Genomic DNA, 22,311 nt, shown 5'->3' with positions numbered 1-22,311 from the left:
ATTTTCCCTCACATGGAAAATATTTTCCTGCATGCATGGATGGTATATACTGTTGTCTAGTTGATCATAGTTGATGCAAGAAACGCAAGCCCCACAGGAAAACATTTGTAATCTCTGTGACTTTCACTCGCTTTAAACTGTTAAAGCTACAGCTCTCTATAGATACCCCTGTTGAAAAAGGGTCACAGTTTGGATTTGTGAAATTATGACATATCCTGTGATGTGATAGAAGGTTTCCAATCTAGAGTTTCCAACCTATCAACCTATCTAAGTTAAATAATTATGACAAAATAAAGAGGTGTTGGCGAGAGGTACAGATAAAGGAGTCCTACCTTGTGGGAACTGTGTTCTCTCCGTGATGGTGTGTTTTCCTCTTGGAAGAGCGCGGTGGGTTGGGCGAGGCAGGAGGAGGCCTCTCTCTCTCCGCCTGCCTCAGAGGCTGGAAGGCTGGATGGTTCAGACTCTGCTCCGTCAGGTAACGCTCAGTAGGATTCAACAGCAACAGGCTCTGATGGGAAAACATGTTAAGTGATTAAATATTGATTATTGACAGGATATTAAGTTGATTGAATTATATTAGTCAAGACAACATGTCCATGTATTCTCCATGATATGGATTTAGAGTTTCAGATGTAATACCTTCATCAGATCCAACATCAAACCACTCAAGATGCCTTGGTACCTTCTTTCCAAAGTCTGAGGATGAGTAACTGAGGGAAACTGGCACACAGACAAACAGTGGATCAAATTTGTATCGAAATTAGACTTTTTGACGTATAGAAAAGAGAATGAGAGATTTCTAACATGGTAGATGCTCCTGCCAGTAAAAACCTTAATTCTGACATAAATCCATCACTAGGTCACTCTCAACCACGCACACACACACACACACACACACACACACACACACACACACACACACACACACACACACACACACACACACACACACACACACACAAAGTTTGGTTCGGCCTTCTGGGACATTTTCTCTTGCTGCTAAACTAAACACCAACCACCTAGCTCATGAGTCATAGCAATCCACTCAGTCATGGTGCTGGGAACACTGCCATGAGAGAGAGGGAGAGAGAGGGAAATATAGGCAGAGAGAGGGAGCTGAAAGGGAGGACAAATCTGGTGGTAGGAGGGGTAAGAAGACGAAGACTGTAAAAAGTGTAAAAGAGAATTTGTCCTACTCTGATTCCATGAAAGCGAGGGTTGTTGTAGAAGAGTTTCATCTGCTCTGCAGGAAGCGACCCCAAAACCTTCTGAATGGTGAAGAGCTGGAGATAAGTGATTAAGTGAAGACATTAAGAGGTGAGAATGGCTGTTTGCAAGGTCAACAATGATGAAGTGTCAATCTAATTGTTAAACCAAAGGAGGACAAGAAGTACATAAGGTCCTCAAGCAAGGAATTTGGACAAATCTATAGTAAATCTGTATATCTGCTGACGAAGAAAATAGGAAATGAGTAAACAGCTACTAAGGTGATTTTCTTTGACAGCTTTATGGATATTGAAGATGTCAAGAGTTGCTTGTCTAGCAGATGCAGAGTAACAATTGCATTAATTTGAGTTTGTGTGCTCATTATAATCAAAGGCCAATATTCACTCTCCTTTTAGCTCTAAAATTCATTATTATTTTCACTAGCTCTGGTTGTGAACTTTATGTGTCTGTTGTTTGGAAGTGTGCAGTTCCTTTAAAGAGTTTTTTTTAAATTAAACCAAAACCATTAAGTCCTGATATATATCAAAATTATATCAGATGCAAACAATGTGTAAAATAAACATGAAACACTTTTTTGTCCAGGTTTTGGGTCCAACACTATCCAACACTATCATAGCTTTTTAATGTCTGCTTTATTTTTATAGCAGAAAAAATGTCAAGTCAAAGCGGCTCTTCGCCAGGCACAGATTATAGTTGCCATGAAAACATTATTATTATTTTTGATGAACTGACTAATGGACCTTTTTGTTTCATTGCCTACCTGATCCATCTCACTTTCCCCTGGAAACAGAGGCTGTCCGTCACTCAGCTCCCCGAGGATACACCCCACCGACCACATGTCCACCGCCTTCCCATAGGGAGCCCTGGGAAGAGAGAGTAACAACATATCACTTAGAGATGATTATAAGAATGATGAGAAGAGGATAATGTTATTTTTTGGGATGGTGGTGCAGTAAAACAAAAGGATGGATGCTGAGTTCCTGCTGGTCATAAAGACGATGGGCATTTCTAAAGGAACGGAGCTGAGGAGTCTGGTGAGAAATGGCGAGAGATCTGGCAGCAGAAAAGCAGAGGAGCGGTGGTGTTGGAGGGAGAGAGTATTTGAGTGGGCGGCATTCAAACGCTGTCTCAATAAATGTTCCAGGGCATTTACTAAATCAGGCTACAGCAGTGAAGCTACATGACATTCAGCTGTTATAAGCGAGAATGGACATTCAATGCAGCAAAAAACCGCATAAACTGCGAAAATCCGAAACGTAGTCTCAGGATACAGTGTGCACGATGGTTCGTGTCATATTATTGAAGCAGGTGAATCATCGTCTCTTTTGGGGAAAAGAGAAACACCTGTTTCATCTATGATGTGATGAAAAGGGTGAATATGGAAGTTACGCAACGTTATTCATTGAATTGAACCTTGTGCAAAGAAATACATACATATAATACAACAAAATGAAACAATTAAATATTATAATGCTTCCCAGCTGGCTGCTGTTTTAGAATATGAATAAATTGGCAGCTGCTGTCGTAATTATAAAAAATGTTAAGTCATTATTTTTCAAATTTGGTGAATTTTTAGATAAATAAAAGTATTGACTGTCCCTCTATAGATTGAGAACATTCACTACTTCTTAAGACATATGAACACTCAACTATAAGGCTGAAAATAAGGTTGTTTTTGCAGCTCATGAAAGCTGATGAGTTTGAGAGGCGTGATTTGACAAGACTGTGACAATATGTTAGATGTGACCGGACACATCTAGGAAGCCTTACAGAAGGTAAGGTGACGTATTAGGAATGACAACTAAGAGCAGAGTAGTCGTTTTCATGCATGTTCTGCTGCTACTAATTTCTCTGGGGACCTTCTGTAATCCTCTCATGGACACCTGGAGAACGGCTGAGGTTTTACTGGTAGTATATTTGTGTGTGTCAAACACCACTATCTCATACGTATGAATGAATATGCGCTGCCAGATCCTTTAAAGCTCATAGACACATTTGGGATCTTTGGTCCCAGTTTTTTAATGGTTGCTTTATTTTAGTCACTTAGTGTTATCATTATGAAATGCAGTGATTTCTTTATATCTCTTAGAGTTGTAATGCCATGGCAATAATTAGCCTCATGTAACCTTAAAGGAAACATATTCAAATCACTTCTTTGCAGTACGCTTGAAAGATTGGGATTTCAGGAAAATGAGAGCACTGGTGTCGGAAAGGTATCCTGTATCTTGAATTAGGTTATTGGAAACACTATCAGGAAAGAAAGTGATAGATCAAAGTGACACTGTCTGACACAATCTTCTATAAAAGCTGGTAGAGAATTAAAGAAATGCTGAGAATGACTTGCGCGAGCCAACAGAATGAGGTCACTTTCTCTTTCTCCTTGATTTTCATGTTGCACGCACACACGCACAAACACATACACACACACAAGCACACTCACCCCAGCAGCAGCTCAGGAGAGCGGTACCACCTTGTAGCCACATACTCAGTGTAATTGGCATCTGTTCCTTCAGACAGGTTACGAGCGAAACCTGAGCCAGAGAAATATGGAGATGAATCAATCTCATAGATACTGACACTATGTTTTAGACATTCAGCACTGTGTGAAACATATAAATGGCTAATTAGTAAGAGTAAAGTGTAATCAACACTCTTGGACGGCGATAGTAACAACATGGCCATCATCCCATGTGACCAGACTCTAATTAGTTATGTCACTGCAGGAGGGCGGAGACCGTGGTGCGGCTGTACAAAACTCCAATTTAAGCATGAAACATCACAATAAGCAGAATGCCAGCTCTAACAGTGAATAACAAACAATTCTCACCCCAGCTGAGTCAGTAGGATTGCATTAGATAAAAGTATGCAAAGCTGAGTGACTGATTTTGAAAATAGGCACAGAAATTCACCTGGGAAACTCGAATATTACAAAGCAATGCTCTAACTATACGGTTAGTATTTTACAGGGGAAACAGAAGCCTAACCTTCACTGGACTTTCTTTAGATATTAGTATGGCAGTTTGATTGTGCAAAAAAAAACACCTTAGTACGTTTGACACAGCCAGTTGGCTGCTTTCCAGTGGCAGAATTGATTTTTTTACTACTTGCAAGGGGACAAATTAATGGTGGGATATTTCACAGAGACGTGAGGCCAAAGAAAACAAACTGCCAAGGTTAAAAACAAAGATATAAATTAAAAAAATCGCAGATAATGTGAAAACATCATAATGAACCTTTATGTACAGCAGGATGTCTAATAAATCACTGTTAATAGCTGATTCCCTCTGTTGAACCAATGCAATTAGATCTATTTGACAAGTAAACGTGTAAAACACTGCACTGGTTTTACTGCAGTGCCCATGTCAATCTCAACAGCTCGACGTGATAATATGGCAGCTGTAAGGAGAAGACCAACGACTCACCAAAGTCACAGAGTTTGAGAACATCCTCGGAGCTAATGAGGAGGTTCTCCGGCTTGATATCTGTATTAGAGACGTAGAAAAACAACTTTTAGCAACATGTTTCAGTGATAGAATTGCAATTGTAACACAATCCCAATATAAGCCAATTACCCTGTATTTAAAGTGAGCTAAAACAACCTGTTTTACTTAAGATGATTGCGATTTTCAGTCTAAACACCAGGTGACACTAACGTTGAGACATTGATGTAGAAATAAAGATGCACTCCTCACCTCTGTGGACTATATCATTGGTGTGACACCAGTTGATGGCTTTGATGAGCTGGTAGATGTAGCTGCGGACTTTATCAGGCGGTGCACCGTTGGGCAGCTCCTCTAAAAGCTCCAGCATGTTCTGCAAACCAGAGAAGAGAGAGGATGTGTAGCTGCAGGTTGAGTTTGCTGAATATGTGTTCTTAAAATATGAATGTTGCTGAACTTTGTCCTGGATTATTCCTACAGGGCGGATTGGACTCCCTGATCTCACTTTTCCTTTAAACCCTGAGGAGTCAGAGGGGACACCATGCTAGAATTACTTGAGTACAGTATGAAAATAAAAACCTGTCATGAAATAAACTCTTGGCTGGATACCCTGGCAACACAGTGGGGAATACCATTATTCACCAACAGCATAGTTCATATGTTGCCATGGTGATGCTGTTTTTATGCTTAACTGAGCAGTCTCAACATGCTGAAACTAGATGCAGCAGAGTGGAGATAAGCAATCAGTGAGGGCATAGCATGAAATAATAATGATAGTGTCAGGCTGACCCTCTCCACATATTCAAAGACCAGGTAGAGTTTCCCCCTCCTGCGAAAAGCCTCCTTCAGCTCCACGATGTTGTCCTGCTTCAGGGTCCGGAGCATCTTCAGCTCCCGAAGCGTCGTCTCCTTGACCTCCTCATTTTCTGTGCGGAAATTAAAAAGACTGACTTAAATTGCTTACTTTTTTTTATCCCTCCATTTCTCCCTGCCTCGCTCCTTCACTCACCTTCGCTGTCTTTGAATTTTTTAATGGCCACCAGCTCATTGGTTTCCTGTGAAGACATCAGGATGTGAGTTTTGTTCAATCGAAAGGAAAAAAAAAGGCATTGAATTAACCCTCCTGTTGTGTTCGGGTCAAATCTGACCGATTTACTACTTTCATCAATCATAACTTTTTTGTTTTACATTCGATTGCATTAAGGCTTTATGATATCCTTCACAGTAGACATTTGAATATATACATTTGCTGATCACCACTTTCATTGAATTTTGGATGGCTTGGATCAAACCTGGCACACGCAATACATGTTCAGTGTCTATTCTTTGTATATTCACTGCAGTTTTTCATGTATAGCTGTAGTCTGATACAATATTTACAGTTTGAAAGGGCATTAAATGAAATTTGGTGATGATTAATGATTTTTGTGTTAATGTAATAGCAGTTAAAACAGGATCGGTCAAATTTGACTACGAACACCAAAGTAAGGGGGGAAAAACAAACACAACAGGAGGGTTAAAAAATGCTCAGTGATTTTCTGAGATATAATGACAGATACAAAGATACATGCAACATTCAAATAAGATGTCAGACATAGAAAGTATTTGTCGAGGGATTGGTGAAAAAGACGTAAAAGAGAAAAGCTAAAGAAATTCAAATGAATTTCCTGGCCTCTCAATAAAAAAAGGAAGCCCAAGTTTCAGGCATTGCCAAGTCAAGAGCCATGCTGTGTGCTCTCTTTTTAATTATTGTGCCACAGGGCAATCCCACACAAGAAACAGCACACCCTGGCATAGTTAATGTGCATCGTAGGTTTCCTTCAGCTCCTTGCTGGTAGCTTGAGTGACTTTGCTGAATTTTACAAGCTGCTGTGGATGCAGATACAGAGATTTAGCCGTATTTTGTTTCAAAGGCTGTGCTGCAGCTTCACACATCAAGTCTATTGTCCGGCTTTACTGGAAAACAATACAACTGTAGGTTCCGCTGCAGGTTTCCACATATCAGGTTGATTATTTGTGGGATAAAAAAAACATAAATTAGGTATGTTCTTGCAAATAGGACACTCATAGGGTAATTGCACATGTCTTCAAATCCTCTTCAGGTTTTAATAGATGCTTTTCTACTGGCTCTGTCTATGCTTGGGCAAAATACAATGAACACAGCCAGATATAAATCATGCTTTCATGATTACCCCGCTGTATTGTGTTTAAGACCATATTACATTATATTATATTACATGTTACTTGTTAGACGCTTTTATCCAAAGCAACTTACATACTCAATACTGTGGGCAATCCCCACAGGAGCAATTTGGGGAGAAGTGTCTTGCCCAGGGACACAACGACATGCTGACTGCAGTGGAGTTTGAACCTGTGACCCCCTGATCCGAACACCAACGCACCACCAACTGCACCACACTCCTCCATGAGAAGCTCCTGCAAAGGGGAATTATTTCCCACAATAAAGCAATCTATGTGATAGAGCTACCTCTTGACACTGCAGTGAGCATTTCCGTGCCTTATCTCAGAGTACATAAAGTAACTTCATTTGGTCCCAAGTATGCTGGAGGACTAACATTAAAGGTAGGGTAGGTAAGAATGGATAAACCAACTTGAAAAAAAAAACTATCTGCCCCTTCCTTCAGACTTCCTTACAGAGCCCCTCCTCCAACACACACGAACGTGACCAATGAGGGCACGAGATAAGTTTGTGCACAGATGGAAGGCTGACAGGCAGGTAGGCCATCTTTTACAGCGCTACGGCTTCCACAGATGAAATTGTTGTATGTATTTATTGTCAAAGCATTTAATGTATTCATTGCTATCGGGATGTTAAGAGCATTCCATGAAATATAACAAAAAGTGTTTCTATAGTGAATTACCTACCCTACCTTTAAATCACCAAATTGTCTCTGATGATTTGTTTCAGTATGCTCCAGTGAAACCTGATAAAGCTTCTCCTTCCTAACATAGAGTAGCAGTTTGGTCTGGCGATGATTTTCCTTAGAAAGTGTTGAGAAATAACTATCTGGATTTAGGTAAAATTACTCAGAGGTTATATGGTTTGTATTTTAATGAACAATGACTATTGTAAGGCTGTAGATTAACTTTGATACATGAGAGGTGAGACTGAAGTCCTTAGATGCACACACAGACACAAGTCAAGCAGGTATTCACAGGTGAGCAAGATTATATACGTAAATATATTTTTTTTATTAAAAGATAATGCCCTTGATGGAATTTATATAGCTTGAAACAATACATAACACAAACTGTTTGCTTCAGTGGAAGTATGAAAGATGTAATTTTAAAATATTCTTTAAATACGATTTTTTGCATTAAAGAGTTTGTCCTTTGGTCACACTAAAAACAGAAAAAAGTTAAAGACTGAAATTATATTTAAAAAGAATGTCAAATGATTTGAAAGGGCGCAACATAACTGAGTAACCTCATTATTTAATCCTAATGTTAGACCCTGAGGAGATGTTGACAACAGCAGTCCAGAGGGAATTACAGCATCAGGCCAGTGTCCTCTGTCCTCTGATACTCTCATGTTTATCTATTGTCCTTTTGTCTAAAGAGGGTCAGAGAGACAGTCCGCCTCAGTGTCGAAAACAGGACCACGTGGTTAGGAACAGAAAACAAAATCAAATAGCATGGGGCAAGAGCTCTTATTTACAATTAATTATAAGTAGAGCTTCAGTTTCCAGTGAAAGAAAGTACATCCGTGATTTCATTGTAATGTTCTTCTTTGTCTTCAATGATGAGGCAAACTCAGAAACACAGATAGCATGTTACACACGCTCTGTGGCAGCACCCTGTAATTTGCTGATGATGCTTGTGGCTCTGACCTCCACTGATTTACCTTTTTTGAGCCACTGTAAAGTCAGCATATCTAAAAATAACCTCTTGCTAATTTTCTGCTGAGGACATGAACAGCCACTGATTGTCACATTCAACAAAAGAGCTATAGCTTTCACATCAGCAATGAAGGTTTATCATAGAATGGCAGGATGTGTGCAATAATCAGGCTACCATAATCTGTGCCACAGAGGAGGTGATGTTAGTGCTCTTATCTTTCATATTAATACATGTCTGTTATATAGAGGTCAGCATAATTATGCTAAATGGGAAAAATACACCACACTTATATCCCATCTCTACCTGAAAGCACGTAGCAATTGGCCTGTCATCTATTTGCAGTGCTGTATTTTACTCATCTCAGCACCACCCCCCCCCCCATCCTGAAAACTCCATATTTTGATTGTCCTTATCTCCTTTCTTTTTGCCCTTTTATTCAATTACATTTGCTTTCTGACACAGGTCCATATCTATTTACACATTTAGTTTTCTTTTATTTCTTGTCTTTATTTGCCTCCTAAATACTATTTCCATTAACTTCTCAATGTTTACTGATATTGGGATAGGTACCGTGCCGCTGAACTTGTGCTCTTCAACATGTAGAGTAAAGTAATCTTAAACTGTGACAAAACCTTATATTAAACAAAAGCAACGTTTATTCTCATCCAGACTGATATCTTACATCAACAATCTTTTTATCGTAACCCAGTTCCTTTTATAAATATATAAAATGTCAATCAAAAGTAACTAGAGCCCAGGCACTTACTATGGTTTACCAACAGTCAAAACCACAAAAGCATTCTGCCTACAAAGATTCAAAACTTTAAAAATAGCAAAATCCCCAGGTTTTAAAAAAATACTTAAATAATTTTCAAAGAGTAACTAAAACAGTTCCTGTTAACCCAACCAGTGGAAATTAATTAAAAACCCTTAAGCAATACAATACAGCAGATAACATTTAGGCACCAGGAATAACCGGCTAGCGTGTAGGTTGAGCCATTGTCACTCCCAACACACAAATTCAAGATAACACATAAGCCTCCACATACACACACCCACATACGCTAATACAACACTTCCATAAAGTGGCAGAACATTGCACAAACGCGGGCACACATTCACTCGGCTAATTAAATGTTCCATCAAACACATGCTGTACTGTAAAGTATACATAATTTATACAGGGGCACACATTTATAATGCATTTTGTGTCTTGGTAGTACAGTTAGACTCTTCTGAGTCACCTGCTTGGGTTTGAGCCCGCTACCTCGCACTACCACAGACTGCTGTCGACTCCTAACAGGGTGACCCATTTACTGTCAGCATAGTCTCCATATTCAATACCTCCCTTTAAAAATCCTACTACCTACACACACACACACACACACACACACACACACACACACACACACACACACACACACACACACACACACACACACACACACACACACACACACACACACACACACGCGCGCTCTCCCTCTGCCACCCTTTTTCTCTTTTGCCCTCCTTCCAGCTGAGAAAAGTAAAAATAAACTGCTCTCTCGCAGCAAAGCTAAAAAGCTTTCATTGCCATGGTCTGATTCTCTGGCTTTATGTGTGAAAATGAATCCTCCACAACTGTTATATAAGTGGGAAACGTGTCACATGTCACTTCTTAGTAAGTTGGTGCCATAGAAAGGGTTTAACATTATCACACTTTGACAGCTGGTATCTTCATTTCTTTGGTATTGTTGGGAATATAATATGTGGTGCAATAAACCGTAGAAAAGAAAAGAGATTGAAATGAAAAAATGTATGAATTGGTGTTGTTGACCTTGGTTTATATGTTGTTATCAAGCATTAAAACATATTGTTATTCAGAAACATTTGACACACTACATAATTTCTTTACTGATTAAGTAGCCCTAAACTTTCATTTCTCAGTGGTTGAACACTCTCACACATTTACTTGTGCTTTTATTACAAAGAATATAAATTATAATTACTATTAATTGCCTCTCTCTCCAAAGTTAGCAGCAAACCAAGTCATTTTTATATGTGTTCCTTTCGTGACTAGTGTTGATATGGAGAAACATTTTCTTAGGCAGCTTTACACAAAGACCTTAATCAGAGAACAAACACTTTACAGACACATGTTAATCTTTGAAAGACAAGAGAAATGTGACAACAAATGCCCATGTTTAGTCGCTTTCAGTTTGCATTTTAACACGTCTGATCATGCAGATTGTGGTTTACCGTTTAATCTGTCTCTGCTGGGGTTGCAACTTCCTCTCTAACCCTCATGTTCTGCTAACCACCTCGTTCATGTCTCAAGAACGCAAGTGATTGCATATTTAGAGTTCTCACTCAATGTATATAATTTATGGCTCACTTGAAATGTTCATGAAGTGTAGCGTTGAGAAAACTTGGTCAAGTGAAAGGGCCTGAAATGAACGAAACATGCCAACATGGCGTGCGGGGACCACAGGGCAAACGCCCAGCACTCACAGTACTCACATAATGAATCAAGCCATTTTAGTTTCATTTCCCATTCAGCTGTCACGCAATGTAAGCAGTAACTACCCAGATTTGTTTGCTTCCAATTACATCTTTGAATTCTAAACATACTTGGGTTAGCGTAGGAAACAATAATAAAAATAGCCATTTTGAATACTCTCTAAGAAACACATAAGGGTAAAAGCAGCATTAAATATTTAAAAATGTCCTTTTCCTCTCGTTGACTTCGCTGCGACTGTCACTCCTCCCACATTAGTCCTCTCTCGCTCTCGTGTGGAGTGAGGTGTTTTTCACAAATATATTATGTTCATAAATGAGAGAGAATGATACAGAATTAGACAAAAAATATGTTATGTTATGCAGTCAAAGCTGAACCTATTACTCTATCCACTCAGATTATTCTTCACTACAGAACATTTTATAATGAACGTTCCTCCAAGTGGCTTAGTTTGGAAGAGAGAAAGTATTTATTTATAAACTCTGAGAAGCCTTTACTTTGTCTAAAATAATTGTTCAAGTCTTCTCTTCTCTTTCACATCGAGACAGTTGCATCATAATCACTTCAAATGGAAAATGTCTGGCATTGGTTCTTTAATTTTAATTTTTGTGATATATTACATGACATAACAATGTCATTATCAAAAGGAATGTGGGAATACTTTCTCCAAAATAATTTGTGAGTTTAAGGCAAAAAGGCCCTAGTTTTTTGTTTCTGTTCTTAATGACAGTACAGATACTCACTTAACTGAATAGTTTCCCCTCTCATATCTGTTCTAATCTATTTATTTTATTTTGTCAAGAACAGTTTGGAACAATTCGTTTGTCCGATGTGTCACACCCAATCCTACGCCGATTGTTGATGGTTAATTTGAACAGTGATGGATTTTTTCATTCAGATTAACCTTTTCATGACTTTATTAACCAGGATGTGTTGATTGTTTATCTATCCTTGTTCCGCTTTCTTTTCACAGCTATGTAAAAAACAGCAAGAAGAGGAAGATAATACACAACCGCATTATATCGACAGTATATTTCAGCTTGTTTTCAAACTGTTAAATGAAACAGTACTTTAACATTGGTATGCACGTTTTAGACTCAAGCTAGCAAGCAATTTGGTGTTAGCCATTATAATTGACCATTGTTGATGAGATTTACAAACAAATAAAATATGCTAGTGACAGTAAGGAAGGAAAGAGGTTATCTAGTTATTTGTTGCCAATTGCATTTTTCCGAGAGAATGAGTACTTGTACTACTTCTCTTATGACTATAAACCCAATGTAACTTAAATATTAGGCATCCTCTACCTATTTTAGTTTTTCAATTTAGGTTGCAACTTAAACATTTTCCATATAGATGATTGTGTCGATGACGTTCTCTATTAATTGATTAAAATGGCCATCACCAATTATCCTGCCCTTTGATTGTATTATGTATCCGACCAAGAGTTAAAAAACAAAGAACAAGTAGCCAATCCTTGAAACTGTAACAGACACAAAGATGGCAATTTTTGCTTGAAAATTGACTGATTAATCCAGTCTACATATTTTATCAACGTATGATTTTAACATCTCAAAATGAACTATGACACAAAGACTTTTAGAATAATGCTAACATAAATATTGTCATACAAATATCAATAACAGAAATGAGAAATCTCTAAAAGTCTTACCTTATGCCTGCACTTGAGCACCACTCCATATGCTCCTGGAAAAAAGAAAAAAACAAACAAACATGTTCGTAAAAAATAGTTGAGAATTCTGGCTAAACAACAGTTAGTAGGTGAGGTGGACGCACTCTCCCACACACTCCACACACACACACACACACACACACACACACACACACACACACACACACACACACACACACACACACACACACACACACACACACACACACACACACACACACACACACACACACACACACACACACACACACACACACACACACACACACACACACACACCTGTATTTCACTAAGAGGTCAGGTCTATGTTGGGCCTGTGTTTCAGGCATGTCAGACAGACTTGCATTGGTTGTAAGTACATTTTCTTTGCAAACTGCTTTTGTTTCCACTCAAATCACACACGAAACATAATGAGGTCCAGTCTCAGTTGTAGCTGTTTCAGTTTAAATGTTTAATTTAACCGGGGACCAAGAAACAACTAATTGTCCGACATGTTTACACCAACAGTGATGACATAAAAGTAAAGTGCAGTTTTTCAGGACTACATTCTTTGTATTATGAGAAATAATTGCCTCCTTTAATTGCAGCTCTCATGTGTCATACTTTTTGATTAATTTATCCTGACAAGCACTGTTGTAGATCGCAGTTAGTGAGAATTATCTACAGAACAATAAACACTTGGTTACTCTGACTTCTCACATTAAAGTAAAGCCAGGGATATATGTCAGCCTGACTCACTGAAATAAGCTAAGATGAAATCATTCCTGCGTTGTTTAATGTGTCAAGGTCTTATACTACTACTCAATCATCATTGGCAGAAAGATTAGTTGTTTTCTCATTTATTTACCAATTACCAATTTGGTTACTCAAGCAAATTTGACCTTTTTTGTTATTCTGCAAAACACATAAGCACACATTTACAGAAACAAACAACGCAAACCATCTGGGGTTATGCTCATGACCTCTGAACTTTCATGTTTTCCTGAGAGTGTAAAAGTTAATAAAGGTCTGGTCTCTCATCAAAGAAACTCAGAGCAGGTACTGGTGAGTGATGACTGATGACTTTGTTTCCACACTGATAAAATTGTCTAACAAGCATAATCAAGAGACAGTGAAGATTCTTAGTCAAATCTGCTAGATATAATGCAGGGAAAAATAGAAATAAGGCCCTGGTAAATATAAGCCTGTTTCCGATAGCCTGGTTCTATCAGCAGTCCAGGAAAATAATGGCTCGGGAAAATATTTGAGAAAATGTAGCAAACAACTTATTAATTCTGTAATTTCCCTTGTGAGGTCAGACATGGTTACATACCACTCAAACGTCTGCAAACCTTTCAGGCCACAAACTCCAACAATATCCCTCAGAATTGTGATAAAATGATCAGGACATGCCGGAGATATAACATCTGACAACTGTGATGTGCAGGTTTCAACTATACAATGCAAACTGAAACAACCCCACACCCAAATCAGCATTAAAGCGCACACCGTGGATATATGACCTTATCTGATCACCAACCTCAGAGTTGAAAGTTAACAACGCACATTCTCCTCACGTTCCACAAACATGCTGTCAAATATGCTGTGTAAAAACACCCACCTTCTCCCACAATGCCAAGGACTTCAAACTTATTCATCACATCACCGAGGGTGGGGGCTCCTCTAGCAGGTGAAATAAGCTGCTTTGGGTTTTAGCGCGGAGAATCCTGCTTTGATCGGCGGCTGAAGGGGTGAACTGTAGAGTCCATGAGAAACGACGTCTGACCACACCCCATCTTCACAAATTATTCTACGGCTCTTCCTCAGTCTATATCTGGCTTTTGAATGTCAGGGTTCTTTTATTTATGGATCTGATTCAAGTCGTTTCAGTTGTCTCCCTTTATTCCTTGTTGTCTTTCTTGCATTTATATCCAAACCTCCACACGGTCGTACCTGCAGGACATGAAACAAAACAGAGAAGCAAGGTGTTAATAAGATATGCTGTCGAAGGGTCACTCCAAGGTCCAACTTCCCAACATGCTTTGCACCGGCAGTAGCATGCTGATGGTATTCCTGGCACAGATGGTGCCTATGTAGGGCATGTGCATGTACAAAAAGGCAGCATTTCCTTGAGGACACATTTAAATCATGGATGACTAAAGCATGATTTCCACACAGTCATTCTCTCCCATCAGCCACACATTTTTTCTGCAGGATTCTGCGAGGGGGACAGTCTGGAGAAAATACTTTGCACAGGTCTAACTTTTAAGTTTACTGTTGGTCAATTGGACCACAACCCAGCAGACCCCCAGAGGATGAATCAAACAGGTGATCCCCCAATCCCTCAACAACTATTGGCTGGATGTCAGCAACATTTGGTATGGATAGGATGATAAGTCCTGAGGAAGTGCCTCTAGCTTGCCACAGTTGTGGCACAATTTTTGCTACAAATATACTGTAAAGGTTTTTAGAAAGATCCTAATAATTTGGTCAAACTGACGTTTCCTCTGCAGGTGAATGCTTGTGTTTTTTATAGAGATGTCTCAACAATGTAATAAATTGGCATGGTATTTGGACCAGACATTCATGTTCCCGTACAATGAATTTCAATTACTTCTGTGATCTTGTGGTTTATGACCAAATAGCTGGAAATATAGTTACATTATAAATATAATGTAGTTACATTATATGTCCACAGTACTATACAGCTGTACAGTTTTATGCTGATCAGCAAATGATAGCATGCTAACACACTAAACTAAAATGGTTAACATGGTAACATAAAACCTGCTAAGCATGAGAATGTAAGCTTTGTCATTGTTCTGAGCATGTATGCAGGTTGAAAGAGCTTCCATCTCTTTGGTTTGTATGGACCCTACCTGCACAACTAAGGATATTCCCATTATCCTAAGGTGCCTTTAATGTTTAACCCAATGTATAACTGCATTTGAGATGTTGAACAAAATGTGTAAAATATAGGATTCTCACCATTTAGATTCTTCCTTAGTGCTAATATATAGCCGGTACTTTGCTTTCCCCTTGTTTTCCAAGATAATGTTCTACATTTATACACACTCAAAGATGAAGTGTTCTGGTTTAGGAAAATAAAAAGACTCAGAACAATTATATCCTAAGATCTCCTCCTGTCACACAGCCAAAAACTGGCCACAATTATGAAATACCTCTTTTGTAATGTGAATGTTGTTGGACTGGACCCATCAAAGCTTCTCGCAGTAGCAGTCCAACTTCATTTGTTTAACACTTGATATTCAGCAGTGCAAAAACAACACAAATGTTGATTTGGCTCATGTGCCTGTGTGGGCGTTTTCTATGCAGTGTACACTCCACACAGCCTTTCCAGGGGAAGTGATAAGGTGGATGATGAGGCCATCAATGGTTCGTCTTTAAGGATATGGTGCTGCCTCTGGGGAGTCATTAGATCTATACTGTCTGTATCACTCCTGAATGGGTATACACCCCAAAACCCTGCAACTAGAGCAGCCTATAAGCATGATATCCTAGAGGCAAATCTTCCTAAAAAATGGGTTTAGCACACAGTCGGTTTATTGATAAGCTGCTGCTTCTCCTTGCAGCCATCAGGCAGACAGTTGGTAAATGGAAATACCGTGAAAACGTCAAGAAAGTGCAGAACATATTGATAGTCTGGACTGAAACATTAATCTCGCAAACACACGCCTGTTGATGTGTTCATGCAAAAAAAATCACGGGAATTACTGAGTTTGGGATTGTGAATGTAATGGGCTTGTGCGTGCTCCCGTGTGCACAAGAGAGAATGTGTGTGCGTGCGTGTGTGTGAGGTGAGAGAGAGAGGATAGTAATGCTGCTCTCTCTGCATCGAAACTGCGTCTCTCTCCTCGCTGCGTTGCGGAGCGCACCACCATTCCGTCGCTGTCCACGCGTTTCTCTGCCTACACAGCAACCAGTGCATATATTATAAGGTAGTTCACGGACCATGTTCACGACAGTGTTGCACAACAGAACCCGCAAATAGCGTTTACCCATAAAGCCCTAATTAGACATCAATTCACGCACAAAAATCCATGGCAGCCCGTCCATCATTAAACCAATGAAGACATGTTTACCTGCAGATTTGATGGGTCGCCTATGTGAGGTGAGAAAGCTCAATCTGTGGAGCACACAGCATCATGCCCATGGAGATGATGATGTGGGAAGACGAAGAAACATCATGTGGAGCGACAGGGGGTGAGGGGGGTGAAAAAGCCCGGGCCTGTGCGTCGTGACACGATCAAATATCCTACTCACTCAATCTCCGGATGGGTACGAGACCAAATCTGCAGCCATATCGCCGATGACAGGGTATCCATGTACCGTCAACAATTCTTCAGAGGCTCCGTGTTCATAGTCTCCGTATCAGCTGGTTATAGCAGCAAAATCGTCATTCCTCTGAGCGACGCTGCGGACAGCCAATAAGAAAGAGGGCTGCTGCGCGTTCCAACAGTGGCTTCACATAGTGAGAGCTGTGATCAAATAAAACTTTGGAATGAAAATGCAATCCATCTCCTCATTTGGAAAACTTTAAATATGCCTGATATGAATCACCCTCTAATACCCAGATTCCACACTGTCTGTGTCTGACAGACAGTGCTGTTGCATCCCCCCTTTTAGTCAAACCATGTTGTGACACTGATTAAAAATCTTCCTGCAGCACGCCCTCACTCTCTCCCACCACCTCCCCTTCATTACTGCACTAATTGGTGAAATCAGTGTGAATTCACTCTCAGCAAAGACACTTGGTCAGTCTGTTTCGTAATAAGCAGGTGATATATATTTGTACATTAAATGCTGCAAAAATACCTCCTTAGCCATCTGTTCGGTTTTTTACCTCCACACCATCCTTTTGGCTCACTGTTGTCACTGCAACAACTGTATAAACATTATTGTGTTAAAAGCAGATTGTTTTTATCTAGCAAATTATTCTCTGACAAAAACATATATGTTTTTTCTTCCTATCCAGACAATTTATACCACAATGTAAATTAATACTTCATAATTCATCATTAATATACCTAAACCAACCATACAAGTGCATGTGTGTGTTTTTCTTTTTAATAAAATACCCTTCTTATCATGTATAATGATTAATGTTATTGAATGATGGTATTGCTGAAGCATTAACATATAAACAATTAGCTTTCAGATTAATGTTGAGGTAATATTGTCTCGAATGCAGTGGGGATAATGTCGCCTATACATTTGAGTAAAGTAAGATAAGTATACATTATTTAGGTTTTCACAAGTGACCTGTGAGGGGACAGTGACTCATCATTAATGTGTTGTAATATTGTCAAATATAAAGAGACATTTGGTATTACAGTGCAAAGCTGTAATTATAAAATGTGCAACATTTGGTCGTTTCGTAGCCAAATAAAAACATTTTCTCACCTCAATTTGTGGCACATTTGTTATTTGAGATACAACTATTTTAATATTTAGAGATCAAGAATTGAAACAAGTATTTCACATTTTGTCAGTGACCTTTTCACAAATGGAACATTTGGAAGACATTTTTCATTTTGCACCTAAAAGCAATTAAACATATGTATTGTTGTTTTGAGTAACTTTACATTTAATCAAGTCCTGTACTAATAAAGAAAGGTATTTGTGCATGCAATTAAGCCCCTGTCACACTGTCCCGAAATGTACACCCGATGGCACGAATATTGAATTGTGAATCTCGCACGAAGATGGCCCGAACCACACACGAAGGCAACATTTACATTACATTCAAGACATACAACTGCAACGAAAGAAACAAAAACAATTATGTTAAAGTACTATGATACTGTGCTGATATTTTCAGACTTTGTTCTTTACTTTCTCCGTCTTTATATGTAGAAGATATTAAGTTTTCTCCGTAATGTTGTTTCCATAGCAACAACAACTTCCTGTCAACTCGCCTTCAAAATAATATATTATATCCTTTTCAGTTTCACAGAACACAAATTGGGTTATTTACATAATATTTTTACATGATTTTGTTGTGCAATTAACAATCAGATGGACACTCGATAAAGGAAATGTTCAAATTTGGCTCTGATCGTAGCAACATCGGGCCCAGGGGCAGTTCTAGGGGGGGGCAGTGCCCCCCTAACACTGACTTCGGACCCCCTGTGGCCCCCCTAAAAATAAAAAAAAATAAAAAATGTTTATGATTAAACGATTTCTTGGCTGACGGAATAGGCGGAAGTAACGATATTTGTCATTCTAGTCGGACCCATTAGAGCAGGGGTCTCCAACACGTCGGTCACGAGCTACCGGTATCTCGCAAGCTCTCAATAGCCCCTACTTTACAAATATGTTTTTTTTTATAGGACAGTAAAAAAAAAAAACAGTTTGAAAGGGGAGTGATTAGTAAAATATGCATAAATAAAAAGAAAGAATACTATAGGTAACATAAGATAAGAATAAACTCGTTTAAATGATTTGTTATTGGTTGTGATCATATTCTAAAGATTTGNAGGCACACNAAAATGAATTTATGGATACAGCTCTCAACACTCATGAAAGAGAGCTGTATACTTTTGTATCAACAAATCTTTTAGAATATATTTGTTATTGGTTGTGATCATATTCTAAAAGATTTGTTGATACAAAAGTATACAGCTCTCTTTCATGAGTGTTGAGAGCTGTATCCATAAATTCATTTTGTGCTCAAAGTGCACCAGATTGATGCATTTAACTTCAACATTTCAAAAAATATCTTCCCGGGGGTTCATACCCCCGGACCCCCCTAGAGAAGGTTAGGTACACCCCCAAATAAAGCAGGTTCAAATAATTAAATTGCATACATTTTCTTTTAGTAAACACTGAAAACGGGTCCCACTGACCCAAACAGAACACAAAGGTAAGCATATAATAATGTGTAATGAAACAAATATCAATAACTATATTGCATTGTTTTCTTAGGTGTATGCGCAATTACTTCATACTGTCTTTGTCTTTTTCGTCCTGCATTTATTGTGCCCTCCTCATAAAATAACTGGCCCCAGCCTGGCGCCCCCAGTCAAATTGGTCTAGAACCGCCACTGATTCTCCCCCAGGAGACTTTTTGAAATACTGAAGTATACTTTGATAATACTTTTGCATGTGTTTTTACCACATGGCATTAATACTTCCTTGTAAGCAACTTTGGGAGCGGCGGCAAAATCTTTGGCATGCCAAAAAATTGCCGAAGGACCTTGCGAAGGGTCAATTTTGCCCTTCGTAAGGCCATCGTTAGGGCATCTTGTTATCATCGGTGCCATCGGGCATTCGCCCCGATCAGAGTGAGGGCGAATGCACCGATGATAACACGAAGATGACACGACTTGACAAGATGCCCTCACGAGTGCCTTACGAAGTTGCCGCTCACGAAGTTGCTGCCGGAGNCACAACTTTTCTTTCAAAACAAAGCTGCCAACTGGGGTGGCAGCTGGGGTGGCAAGGCATTTTTCTGAGGTGGCAGCTGCCACCCCGTGCCACCCTGTAGAACCGCCACTGAGTCCGCCGGTCATACGATGGCTTAAGATGCCCTCACGAATGGCCCGATGTTGTTACGATCAGAGCCGAATTTGAACATTTCCTTTATCGTGTGTCCATCGGGTGTCAATTTCGGGACAGTGTGACAGGGGCTTTATGCGTTTCAGAGGGGAAATACTGAAGTTTTTGTATCTGAGCTTGAAAGATGTTTTTTTTCTAACTGCCTTTAAATAGATATACTGTATGTAGATATACTGTAGTGTCTACTTTAGAAATCATAAGATTATAAATATGCACAACATAAAGATTCACCTGTAAATAATGCAGCAGACTACTACGTTAATATATTTTATCACATAAAACAGACTAAAGGTGGGATAGGTAATTCACTTCAGAAACACCTGTTATATTCCATGGAATGCTCTTAACATCCCGATAGCAATGAATACATTAAATGCTTTGACAATAAATACATACAAAAATGCATCTGTGGAAGCCGTAGTAGCTACTGTAAAAAGCACGACCAGTATGGCCTACCTGCCTGTCAGCCTTTCATCTCGTGCACAAATTTATCTCGTGCCCTCATTGGTCATGTGAGCGTCCGTGTGTGTTGGAGGAGGGGCTCTGTAAGGAAGTCTGAAGGAAGGGGCAGATTTTTTTCAGTTGCGTACTTTCAGATTCTAGCGCACTTGAGCTGGTTTCTCCATTCTTACCTAAATGATGCATCAGCTTATAAAGTATAGAAGAACCCCATCAGCTGTTTAGTCTGAAAGAATATGAATACAAACCTAAGAAAAGTTGTTAACAAACATTCTGGATAATGAGTAGCTACTTTTACTTTAGGTACAATTTGCTTGTAATATTTTGTGTTAGTATATACTTTTGCAAGTTTTATTCTTTTTACTCTGTTGTGTTAAAAGGATGTAAAAAAGGATGTAGGTTATGTCAACATTAATAATCATCCAATGTCCTTTTATTGGACTATAGTTTATATTGTTATTACAAACACTTAATCTACTAATGTTTCTCATTTTCATTCAGTGTTTTTTTCTTATTTAGCTGTCACTCACTCAGGTCTGACCTTCCGGTGTCTGCAGTTATAATAACCTGTGGCATTTTCACCACCCTCTCCTGCATTAAAACAGAGAAAAACACAATAAATGTTAATGTTTTCGTTTCCAAACGACATGCAGTTTATTATAACAAGCGAACATTAAACAATATCTGTTTCAATAAAACGACTAATTGACAATTTCCCATTACTCTTGTCTGTTTCTTTTTCTTTTTTTAAACCTCCAGTGGAAAATATGAATTACAGCACTGCGTGGTGGACATGCGCGGAGCTGCAGCGGATATGGCGGCTTGCATCTGATAGAAAGTGAGGAATCTCCCATCAAAATCCAAAAAGGTTGGTACGGCTGCTGTCTCATTATTACTCTGATGTGCTGCCAGTGACGGGTTTGAAGGGATAAGCGGTCATGTTAGATGCTGTTTGTCCCTGCAGTGACTCAGACAGCGTGTATAAACTGTTTTCTGTTCAGGCGGACAGCTCGCTGCGTTCAGGAGCTACGTTGAACTCTGCAGATTCCCCCTTTGCTTTTTGTTTACTGGATTCCTGAAGAGGGTTACACTTCAACCCAAAACACGTTTACGATCTTCCAGCCTTATAATGTTCCTATCACGCTCCGTTTTGTATCGAAACGTTAGCGGTGTTTAGCCTATAGACTGTATGGTTTAGCCCTGTATAATGACCACTGTCCCGCCCACAAACTGGGACCATAACGCAAAAGAAAATGCGTCACATGCCTTTCTTAAAATCTAATTTCTTCTTCTGCTGATTCAGTGTTTCCCCTCCGAACCTGCATCATGCAAATGAAAAAGATGTGTGCTTTTCATCAACCACACGTTCAATCTTAAGTCACAGAGATGAGACCTAAATGTTAGTATCAGGAAAACTGTTTCTATGAAAAACATTCTGAAATGAAAGTTTTTTTGGATATGAAACCATGTTTTAAGTTACCTCCCTGGAGGTGACGGTCTGCAGCGGGTCACACCCCTCAGCCTCCCGGCGGTAATGTGTGTAATTATTATCTTTAAATAATATATATATA

The 22,311-nt window shown here is 39.2% G+C and overlaps 2 protein-coding genes across 2 annotated transcripts in view; one reads left to right on the top strand and one right to left on the bottom strand.

Annotated features, from left to right (window-relative positions):
- The window catches only part of cdkl5 (cyclin dependent kinase like 5), a 31,881-nt gene extending 14,768 nt beyond the window's left edge, over positions 1-17,113 (bottom strand). Inside the window, exons 1-12 of the mRNA XM_010780181.1 lie at positions 16,804-17,113; positions 14,322-14,653; positions 12,701-12,735; positions 5,677-5,722; positions 5,457-5,593; positions 4,920-5,040; positions 4,650-4,709; positions 3,668-3,758; positions 1,988-2,090; positions 1,197-1,283; positions 640-720; positions 333-508 (exon numbers count right to left, since the gene is read on the bottom strand). Coding sequence (XP_010778483.1) covers positions 333-508; positions 640-720; positions 1,197-1,283; positions 1,988-2,090; positions 3,668-3,758; positions 4,650-4,709; positions 4,920-5,040; positions 5,457-5,593; positions 5,677-5,722; positions 12,701-12,735; positions 14,322-14,358 — 974 coding nt within the window. The 5' untranslated portion in view covers positions 14,359-14,653; positions 16,804-17,113. The remainder of the gene's footprint in view (positions 1-332; positions 509-639; positions 721-1,196; positions 1,284-1,987; positions 2,091-3,667; positions 3,759-4,649; positions 4,710-4,919; positions 5,041-5,456; positions 5,594-5,676; positions 5,723-12,700; positions 12,736-14,321; positions 14,654-16,803) is intronic.
- Positions 17,114-21,523: 4,410 nt separating this feature from the next.
- LOC104953264 (Scm polycomb group protein like 2) overlaps positions 21,524-22,311 on the top strand; it is a 28,604-nt gene continuing 27,816 nt past the window's right edge. Inside the window, exon 1 of the mRNA XM_010780189.1 lies at positions 21,524-21,608. The gene's annotated coding sequence lies outside the window, so the exon portion shown is untranslated. The remainder of the gene's footprint in view (positions 21,609-22,311) is intronic.

This window comes from Notothenia coriiceps, unplaced genomic scaffold (genome assembly GCF_000735185.1).
Source record: "Notothenia coriiceps isolate Sejong01 unplaced genomic scaffold, NC01 NC01_scaffold00021403, whole genome shotgun sequence".
In the NCBI taxonomy this organism is placed as follows: Eukaryota; Metazoa; Chordata; class Actinopteri; order Perciformes; family Nototheniidae; genus Notothenia; species Notothenia coriiceps.
This window is presented reverse-complemented; position numbering and strand designations above follow the sequence as displayed.